Here is an 11219-nt window from a genome sequence, read left to right as displayed (position 1 = left end):
CTGCGCTGAAATATAACCAAGAAGTCCATTTTGTCCATCGTCGGCAAACCTCAGTAATGTGGTGGGATTGACAAATGGAGGTGTAGAGTTTTTTACTTGACATTTTGGATATATGCTTCCATCGCACCATAAGTCAATATGTTGAAGCCCTTCTCTTCTCATATTTTCCCGCTGTTGAGCATTCAGCACCGTATCCTTTCGGCTTTTTTGTGCTGGAGCATATTGTTCTTCTAGGTCGATGTGAAGATGGTGTAATCGCTTCTTCTCAGATAGTGACTCACTAGTATCGGCCATTTTTTGTGCTTCTCAGGTTGCGAAGTTTGTTTTTCAATCTCATAGTCATTTTGTAACATGAATCGTGGAAGTGTGGCGGTATCCATGTGAATATTTTGAAAACTTGCAATCGCTAAGTTCAGTGATGGACTCTTTATGAAAGGCCTGCACACGTCGGCCAAAGAGATGCGGAATCTTTAGTAAACAAAAAAAAATCTAAGAGGATATTTAATACAAAATCGTGTTAGTCAGACAAAAGATTATCTTATTCCTTTTTGAATTGACAGTTCTGTAGTCCTTACTGACAATTCTGAGCCACGTTTCCGTATTTTACTATTTTTGAGGTCTTTTAGGAGAGAAATAAATCAAAAAATAGTGAATTTCTTACAGGGCCCCAAAATGAGTTCCCTTTTTCCCTAATGTCAATGCATGCAGAGCAAAAACATGCAAACCGTCGAGAAAAGATCGCGGGGTGAGACTCACCTACGCTCCTGATGGAATGGAAATCAAGAGTGCCAGGCACAGAATGACAATCAAAAGGCCTCGACCGATCAAGACTCCCAATGTCCACACACCTAAAATACCGGCTCACCACCCTATCATCATGCGACTGAAACAAGGACGTAGCACTAGTGGATAAGTGCTGGCTGCACCACTATCATGTGCATCCTTGAAGCGATCGGCATTGTGACGCAACTGATATCGACGCAAAGCACGCTTCACGCAAGCACCTGCACCATCGTGCTCTCCCTTACCGTGCCCTGTCTCGAAGTAGCTCCATGTGATCGGAATGCCTGTCTCACGGTGCCATCTACAGAACCAATAAATCTGTCTAGCGGATTTGAACTGACCACCGCAACCGTCTGACCAGATCCAGTGCCGCTGCCATGTGACACCATGATCCCTCAAGAAACTATCATGCAAAGTGAAGCAATGCTGCACAAAATGGGCATCATGCGATGGATCATCACTAATGTAGAAGTGATACTCTCGCACAATGATGCGTGAGTCCATGGTGCTATCAATGCCATCCACATGAGCCTGTGCATGACGATAGCTAATGTGCACAAATATAGCAACTTGCAATATGGCATTGAAAAAAAATATGACTATTGAAATAATTCAATATAATGAGGTAGGGAAAAAATCAATACTCAATCACACGTCACCTGTTCGGAGAAATAATACTCCGATTGGATCTCATGCTGTGGTGCAAAGGTGTAATTCTCCGCAAAGTCCACCACTGAGACAACCACCCCTATAGGAAATGTCCTCAAACATGCACGAAACTGACGATCCTCCCATTTCGCAGTGTGCGAGTGGCGTATGTAGCGGTACAGCTTCCCTCGAAAACAGTCAATGAATACAACACGTGGTGTCTCCTTCCCCACAAGCTGTAACCTCCTCGACTGTGCACCACCATCTAATGTCAAGGTACAGTACTCATACTGCTGCCAACGAACCATCTGCACATCACAAGTATCTAGTGCAACTCGTGGCACTCTAGCAAAGTCACCACACAAAGTACACGTGCCTTCCACACAATCAAGGGAGTGGAATAAAGCATCACCATCTCATGTACACAATATGGAATGAATGAAGTTGCGAGGGCTAGTAGGAACCACTCCCCTATGACCATCAAGGGAACGGAATACGTCATACATCAATCCAAAATCCACATGGTAGTGACAACAGCATGTGTCACGCTCCTGAGAGCATCGCACAAACCATGGCCTGCATCGCTCAAATGACCTCTGCCCAATCTTGAACTTCGGGTGCGCCTCTACAAATTGAGTGTACAACTCAGTCTGGGTACACTCCAAAAAACATGCACCATGCTCAATGTACACACCGCGTGACACCCTCTTCCGCAATGCCTTCTTGAACACCGGGGATGCTCTGCAATGCTCCTCCCAAAACTGTTGTATGAAGGACCTAGTGGAATCATCCAACAATCGATCGCTGTGAGGTGCACGACCACTCGAAGCCCAAAGAGCATCAGTCTCACTATCCTCTAGACTCTGCCTCCTAATGATGCCTACTCGCAATGTGCGCGGTGCAATCTGAAGAAGACGTGAAGCGGTACGCACATGGCCTATCATATGAGGTCTACTAATGGCAGCCACAATAGCACGACGTGCTGCCAAGGCATCACTGGAGTTCCTATGCTTAATAGAAGCATAGGAACGTCGAACACTGCTAAGGACCTCGCTAGATACAACCCTATCTCTACGTGCACCAAGACCAGCAAGCCTCCTACACTCTACCAAGTCAGGGTGATCAATCAGGGACGTAAGAAGAGAAGACTGCGAAGCTGGCGTGAGGTCACAAAAAAAAGACTGCACAATCTTGCTAGTACGACGACGGATAGTGGACTTCGGCAAGTCACGTCGTGAAGCAACACTGCTGCTGCAAGGTGGGGCAAGGGGATCAATGGGAGATGGTAGGGTGGACGGGGGAAGGGAGGCACCAAGCGGAGCGGGGGGAGGGGGAGGGGGAGGGGGAGGGGGGAGGGTGGAGGGGGAAGAGGTAGAGGTGGAGGCCAAAATGTAGGTGGCTAGGGGAAGGGCGGAGGCTAGAGGTAGGGGAGCGGATGAGCATGGGGGGACAATGGAGGTGGGGGTGGGGGTGGAGGTGGGATGTAGAGGTAGAGCTGGAGGTGGATCAGTGGTGGCAGCACGAGAGCTCGAGCTCTAGAGGCTCTCTTGCGCTCACGAGCCTTCCGCTTGCGCTCCTCGTCAATGAGATTTGGGGGGGGGGTTCCTACATCTTTCACGTCTACTAGCTCTACGGCTTTGAGAACCCATTCTCAATGAAAGTAGGATGGAAGGTGTGACAAAGTGATGAGGAGGCAAGAATGGCTAAGAATGGGTGAAATAAACCAAAACGTGGTGTCTTATAGAGAGCCTCAACTCATCCACTAGATTGCTCTTAGATTGCTCTTCATTATTATTGGTGGAGAGGTGCTAAGATTGATACTAATTGGCTTAGTTTTGGTGGAGAGGTCTGCTATGCCCAAAGCCCCGATCATATACCTTGATCAGACCTTATACCTCGATCGAGGTATTCAGTGCATTACGCATGTATGTATGAACCTCGATCGAGGTATCTCTAGGTGTCCTTGGTCACATACCTCGAACGAGGTATTGTATGCCTTACCCAGGTTATATACCTCGATCGAGGTATTGTATGCCTCGCACATCGTCATGTGTATACATCTGGCTGATGTGGCACAATGCATGGTCATGATGTGGTAATATAGTCTCTTCCTGCATGGTCATGATGTGGTACTGGGCCTCTTCGATGACATTGAAAGGTGATGTGGCATGATGAGTTGGCATTCATGAGGTGGTAGATTGACATGGCAAATTGAGGTGGAGGGATTGGTGACGTGGCAAGGTTGAGGAGGTATGCCAAGGTGGCATTGTGTGATCACATGGTTGATGATGTGGAATGATGAGGTGGCACATGTGGCAGCACGTGTGGCAATGTAAGGTGACATGGCAAGGAGTGATGTCACATCTGCTTGATGAGATGGCACCACGTGGTCTAACAACGTGGCATGGTTTTGATGACTCAGCCTTCCACATGGGCAGCATGCAGACTCCAAAGGCTTGCCACTAGGGTCGGTGATGCTCCTAGCCTACCTCACCAAGCCTAATACCAAGCCTACCTTGTCTTGGTATTAGGCTTGGGTGGCCCTTTTTCCCCCAGAAAAGGGAGATTTAACTGTTGGAGGCCATATCGTACGTTTCCCTTACTCAAATTTAACCAAAATTTTTTCCTCTTATTCATCATGCAGAGGACTAAAAATATTGACATTTTTGAAATGTTTGGTTATGTTTGAGAATTACTAGATTTATTTTTAATATTCTTTGTTGATCCTCTAAGGAGTAAAAGTAAAAATTAAACTTCAATCTTCCTAAATCTAACCGTTGGATTTGGGATTTGATGATTCAACCACACACCCTTATGTGCCTACTAACCTTCCACCGAATTGGATTTGCTTAATTATTCAAAATACTAAAAAAATGTGGTGTGCTACTAAAATGCATGTATTTTATGACTTTATTTATTATAAATAATTATTTATATTAGATAAATCATTCAAAAAATTACCAATAAATCAAGTTAAGCTCTACATAATGCAAAGAGACCACTTACAAAGTTTCAATAACATTTAATCTAAAATGAGTGAGAAATTTAGAATTTAATATGACACTCTTTGTTCGTGACAAACGTGTGACCACCCTGGAACCATGCCGTGTGACACAAAGAAATTTTTTGTCTGTGCATCGAATTTTCGATCAAACTATACGATTGTGTGCACAATAGCAAGTGTGATGTTGTGTCAGAAGACTTCTAGATCCATAGGGAAGTAGGTGAGATTTGCATTTTTGTGTGCTAAAAAGCTTGTTTTTCCACCTCCTAAGGATTGGGGAGTGAACAAAAAGTGGACACCCTTAGCTTGCTACCACCCACCACCATTTAGCCCAATATCAGAGTTTATCATTAACACTTTTTTCTTAGTTTTTTATTTCAAGCTTTGATGAGAGGGAAATTTGTTGCAAGGCATGGTATGAATTGAATAGAATTTCTAAAACTGTATACTAAGGGAATATGTAGCAACATAATGCTAGATGCACAAAGGCCATGCATGGAAACCAAGGAATCATTAAAAGAACATGGGATTGTGTAGAGATGCAAGAACTATATTACATGACTTTGTGAAAAATAATGCTGCAAGGATGCCTCATAAAGCTCGAACTACAATGCATGGCAAGAGAGAAGCACAACTCATCATCCCAGATATATAGAAACAAGAGGACATAATGCATGAGATCAATCTGAACATAAGAACTCTAGGGTACAAGGAGGTGCCAAAATTAACTTTCAGTAGAATTTGAAACACGGACTTTAAGCATGATGTCTTAGTTTCTCATAAAAATATGTTTTCAAAGTGTAGCATTTGCACTCCAATCAAGTTGAAATTGGGTGCAACTAAGATACTAGCAAGACATGAAAAGCTATTCGCTAAGAGGATAAGCATACTTGGTAAGATGGATTAATGGAAGATAGCCATATGAACAAGGTTGAAAGTGAAGGCAAAAGATGTTGATAAGTTGTATTAGTTGCTAATATCACTAATTGGAATGTTGATACATGGACCTAGACAAGAAGAATATGGATATTTTTCACTTGGCCTTTGGACCGCAGACCCAAGCTTTACCGTGGGATCATTAGTACTATTTCAAAGAGACTTGGAAAGACAAGATAAGCATGTGAGGGTAATCTTGTACCTAGTGCTTTAAATGCTTCATGCTAGCTTTCTAATTGTTTAACCTTGAAGATAGCCCTAGATGTTCATCTATTTAAGAATGAAAATTCCAATCCTTGTGCTCAGTAAATGCTTGCAACTATGCCTACTACAATGTCACGTTAAAAAATCTTTCAGCTGCCTCATGTTACAATTAGACAATTGTGGATCGGAGAAAAAAAATAGATATGTTTTTGCATACATGCCTTTGCTAGTATGAAGGTGGTTTCCTTATATGGGTTTCTCAAAGTTGTCCATAACCATGAAAACAACAAGTCATGAAAAACAACAGTGAGTCATGAGTTGTCAGTTTATTATTATTTTTCACTAGTCTTAAATATTGATCAATCTTACAATCTTTTGGAGACATTAATGAGAACTATTTTTATAAACTTTTACAAAATAAGCATAGTTCTAAACGTTTTTTTTTAAATGTACATATTGCTAATTTAAAGATGAAAAAGTTCTACGTTTCATGTCAACTGACAAATTGAACAAAACAAGATCAATGATACGATCCAATATTCTTTGAAACTACTTATAATTCATGCATTTCTAAGTGAAGTATAATAAATTATTTACTTAGAATTACAAAAATGTGTTTTCTTAATATGAAAACCTCATCCCAATCATTCAACTTCATCCAAGTCATTGATTAGAGCATATATTTGGTGTTAAGATAAGTAGGTATATATAGTCCATAGCCAAAGAAGAGGCTTGTTGAAATAAGATATATCGATAGATGTAGAAAGCTAATTAAATAAGTGAACGGTCAAATTTTAGACGATTGTGAGTAGTACAATTTTGTGGTTTACTTTACTTCAATCTAAATTCATGTACATGCTTTTCACCATAGACAACACATGTAGTAGAATGAAACACCAATGTCGACAAAGAAGGTTCATGGATTTAAATGCACTAGAAGACCACTTGTGTGGTCCACAATGTAACAAGCCCAAAGATACATTCCAACCATTGGTAGATGTAAAAAAGAATGACTTCTTTCTTGTGAGACCAAGTGACAATATACATCAGATTTGGTTGGGTGTAGCCAAGTCAAACATTGAACCCAACATTACCTTTGAATAATACCACATGATTTTGATACAATATTAGGTATATGCTCCTATAAGACAAGTGCAAATGAGGAAAAATTATTGAAAATTGTTGGGAGAAGTTTTCGATGTGCAATGAGGAGGAGCATATTCATCAAGAGCAAGTAGACTCAATAATATGGAGTCTAACACCAAAAGGAGAAAAGAAGCCCAAAAAGACCAAAATTCTACTTGTTACATGTGAGAAAGTAGAAGCAAGCCCAGTAGGGGTCAATGAAGTTATCAACAACAGTGTGGATTGAGCTAAAACGCAATGGCCTGAAGGTGTTGTCTTTAATATTTGGTTATTAAACATTTAAGCTCATTGTCTATCTTTTTGTTATGTAGTTGAATCTGCAAGACTTGACATATTTCTAAGAACTACAAGAGCCTAAGGCTATTGTTCCAAGAAAATAGGGTATCGTTACACCAACTATATAATATGTTAAGAATTCAACAAACTCTCTAGTATGCAATATGTTTTCATGTTTTCATTTCAAACACTATATAAAAGTGTGTAAGTGACTTGTATAGTGCTACAATTGAACAAAATTATAGACTTTACACAACAAATAGTATATTCCCAAAATTAATGAAACAAGTGATTCCCAAAATGAACAAAATTGATGTGCTTCAGCCAAAAGACGTAGATGGGTCAAAGAAATGAGAAATAAATGAGGAAGGGATTTTGAAATAGGAGACTCTAAGGTTCTCTCTCCCCATCCCAAATTTCCAAAATTACTAATGCAATGTTATTATACGAAATGTCTCACGATGAAAATATAATAACTATATCAATCTTAACTCCAAGAACTTTATTTCAAGTATTTCACCCCCTACGTTAATAATTATATCAAATGTGTCATGATGAGAGTATAATAATTATATTAATCCTATCCCCAATCACTTTATTTCAAATCTTTCACATCACAGCAAAAGCATTTACTTTCTCTTATCCTTGCTTCCATCTTTACTTAACGTTGTGCATTTCATTTCTCATCTTGTCATTGCAAAAGCACTTGCTTTCTTCTCTCATCATCATTGCGAAAGCACTCCCTTTCTTTTACCCTCACCTACTCTTTCTTATATTACTCTTTCCTATTTGCATCTTGCTCATTTGTTGTCTCATTACGTGAAATTGTCTTATAGTTGCACACTTACTCTATATTCTTTCTCATGTTTTTGTAATAGATGGATTTTTTTAAAATAATGTATTGAGTGGAGAAAATAACAAGAAAGAATTCATATTTGATACATTACAGAGAACCAAAGACATCAAGAGGGGCAAAAGAGAACCATTTGACAAAGGATGAGAAAGAACAGTTTGCCTTGCAAAAGCAATATTAAGAGGACCATCTCGAGAAAGTAAGAGATAACAAACAAGGACTACTAAAGTTGTCTTAAACTAGAGAAGATCTATTGAAAAAGATATCTTATAGAAGTACTCATTATGGGCTATATCTAGCAGGCAAAGCACTAGTCATTAAGAACAAACAAAAAGCATTGCAAGCCTAAAAATCTCTAATTCCTTGGTCCTCTTTTGTTATTATCATTATAGTGAGGAAGAAAAGAAGAAGGAATTGGAGGATTTCGTTGCCTGATAGAGCTCGTATTAATAGGTATGTTTTCTTGTAACTATCGAAAGGTCTTAACCATAAGTACTTTGAGATTTTAGTAGATGCTTTAATTTATGTAATGAAAAAATCCCTTTTATAATTTCATTCGGAGATTTTGTAATGTAACTATCAATACTTGCTTGATTTTTATTCATCATCACATTCATGCCAACAATGTCATGTAATATAAACCAACATGGTGAGAGCACAGTGACCTATTGCCCATGTCATAGGCACTATGCGGGTGACATTGGGTCGCATTCCTTGGAATCCTTGTGGACCATCGACTTCATAAATTGGCCTCTCATATAAATGCATGCATGACATGCAATCAACACAGAATCCTTTATGTAGTGGATATTTATCTTACACTCGTCTTACACACATGAGTAACTCTTTTTCTTTTAAGTTTAAAAACATAAAAGATTAATATATTATATATGGAATGGTTAATGTTTAAAAAGACAAAAAATAACAAAAATGGTCACCAAAGAAGGATTGGGGAAATGGTTGTGGAAACACTTCCCTTTAAGGAAAAAAGTTGTGCAGTATAGCTGTGAGCTTTTGTTTCAAGCAGGTAGAAGATTGGCATAGTAGCTATTGTCCCATCTCATTGAGGGTCCTTGGGGAGGCATGCATAGTATCATATCACCTTGGATTAAGTGTGTAACATAAAGTCATGCGTAAAATATGATTAGGGAACTTGAATGGTCTATGCGTAGACTGAGGCTTTTAACAAACAAAGCTCATGTTGTAGGGAGGGGGGAGGGGGGAGAAAGCTGAGCCATGATGAATGGTATCCAATTTGAAATTCCAACTTGAAGCCTAAGTTGTGGTTGCCTTTTTGTTGACGTGCATAATTTTTCTGAGCGGTTTTCTAGAGATATTCAAAAAGTGCATCTAAAAAGCTAACCTAAAGCTTAGGTTTGGTTCTCTCTTGAGTCCGTACTTCGAAGGAGGGGTCCACCAAAAAACTTGTTTTCTCATTGAATGGAACTATTACAAAAATTCGTCCGGGGTGAACGTTCCAAATGGCAACCAAATTTTGCCATGATTGGAAAATTTATACACCACAACTATCCCGTGAATAGGATCTTACATCATGCACTGCTCATCAAACCTAGTTGAGCATATAAATTCCCAATTGAAATCGAAAAATCCCGGTTGGAATTGAAGGTTGCCTTTAATTTCAAGAGATAAAATTTACATATTTTAGTTATAAATTTTCATAGACTTTCATGATTCCATCGTGGTTTAATCTTGATGTAACCTTTCATTTTCAAGGCTGAGAATAACAATTTTGATTTTTCAAAGCCCCCACACTTGCAACGGCAGCGAAGGCAATTAAGGTGCGCTTGAAAGCTAAGTAGCCAAGTTGATTTGATTCAATGAAGGTTGATAATTTGAAGCATACATCTCAATGGAGAGGAGAAATGCACGACAGTAGTTTTCAATCGTGAGTAGTACTTTTCAAAGGTGCGTCTTAAATGAACAAGGCGACGATGCACGCAGAAGATGTGAAGAAGATGATCACGAAGAAGATGACCACGAAGTTTCAATCGTGCCTAGGTTCAAAGCTGATGTACCTGTTTAAGAAGAAGACGACGACCACGTAGAAGTATCTCGACAAGTCAGCAGTCCATCGCCGGCCGCCGGACGGTGACCTTATCAACTCTTCCGTCTACAATCATCCGACTTAGACTTTATCAACATCTTATCGTGGAATTGGATCTCCACATGTAATTTGTCTCCTTCTTTGCTGATCACCAAGCATCGTTTCCTAATTCTTTCCGATCATCAAGCCCTCCCCACCGCCCCTGCCAATCCATCTACCTTACACCCACAGCCCATCTTCTCCGGCTCCTCACATGTGTATCCCCTCCTCCTTCCCTTTCGCTTCATTTCTAGGCGTTGCCTGTCATGCGCAGCGCCCGGTTGTTGTCTCCCCTGGCCCCTTGCTCGCTTGCATTTTACTCCTCCCAGCTGCAGTTGCCTTCATTCTCGTGTCTTACGTTTTCAAGAGCGAGGATGACGATGTCATCGAGTTTGAAGCAGAGGATACGTCCCGTTGGGGCGCGCCTGTGAGCAGAGCAGCAGCCGACAGCGTACAGATTGAGGTCCCCTGTGGATTGGGAGAAATTCTGATCGAGATGATCCCCGTTGCAAAGTACAGCTTGACGGAGGGCCTAATTAAATGTAACGGTTGCGTGGTATGCTTGTGCTCGTTTGAGCACGCTGAGGCCATCAAGATGCTACCGCCTTGCAACCACTCGTTTCACGTCCCCTGCATCGATCAATGGCTCGAATCACACTCGACTTGTCCCCTGTGTCGAAGCAAGATAAGGGTTCCCGCAATTGAGACTCTTCCGGCAATTTCTCAAGAACTGAACGATACTCAGGCATCGTCTATGATGCCGCTCACAGCGGAGGGGATTCTTGAAGGTAGCCAAGAACAGCAAAGCGAGCCAGGCCTGCGGATTAGATTCCCCGACTGTGAGGCGGGACTTTGGACTCCCGAGTCAAGGCAGAACCACTGACCGCATCATGTCATTGACAAGCAATTCGTATCCCGCTCGGGTATTAGAATTACGCCGTCCTGCAGGGAACAGGCCAAGCATTAGAAGAACATTTCCGGAGCAGACGTCCAGACGCTCCCGGTTTGCAGGCCGAGCTTGACTTTCTACTGCGAGATATCTGCACAATAGCATCTGCCCAATACCATCCCAAAAGTTTGATACAATGGCTTCCTCTGCGCCAGTAAAGAGCTCAGACGGCGTCAATACAAGCAAGAATTGCTTGTAGGTTGGACGTCAATTGATCTCTCTCCGCCCAGACCAGGAGATTTACTAACAGAAGCAACTTCAAGAATGAATTGGTTGTAGGTTGGACGTCAAGTTATCTCTCTCCGCCCAGATCACG

At 41.0% G+C, this 11219-nt stretch overlaps 1 protein-coding gene across 1 annotated transcript; it reads left to right on the top strand.

The window, feature by feature from the left end:
• Nucleotides 1-10030: 10030 nt before the first annotated feature.
• On the top strand, nt 10031-10952 carry LOC147887198 (RING-H2 finger protein ATL54-like). Its single transcript, XM_087394551.1, has one exon. The coding sequence runs from the start codon at nt 10169-10171 to the stop codon at nt 10835-10837; it is 669 nt and encodes a 222-aa protein (XP_087250677.1). The 5' UTR covers nt 10031-10168; the 3' UTR covers nt 10838-10952.
• The last annotated feature ends 267 nt before the right edge of the window (nt 10953-11219 follow it).

Source organism: Dipteris shenzhenensis, chromosome 23 (genome assembly GCF_047967505.1).
Source record: "Dipteris shenzhenensis isolate YYH24624 ecotype China chromosome 23, Dip_SZ_1.0, whole genome shotgun sequence".
Lineage (NCBI taxonomy): Eukaryota > Viridiplantae > Streptophyta > Polypodiopsida > Gleicheniales > Dipteridaceae > Dipteris > Dipteris shenzhenensis.
The sequence above is the reverse complement of the archived record's forward strand: the minus strand, read 5'-3'. Positions and strand labels throughout refer to the sequence as shown.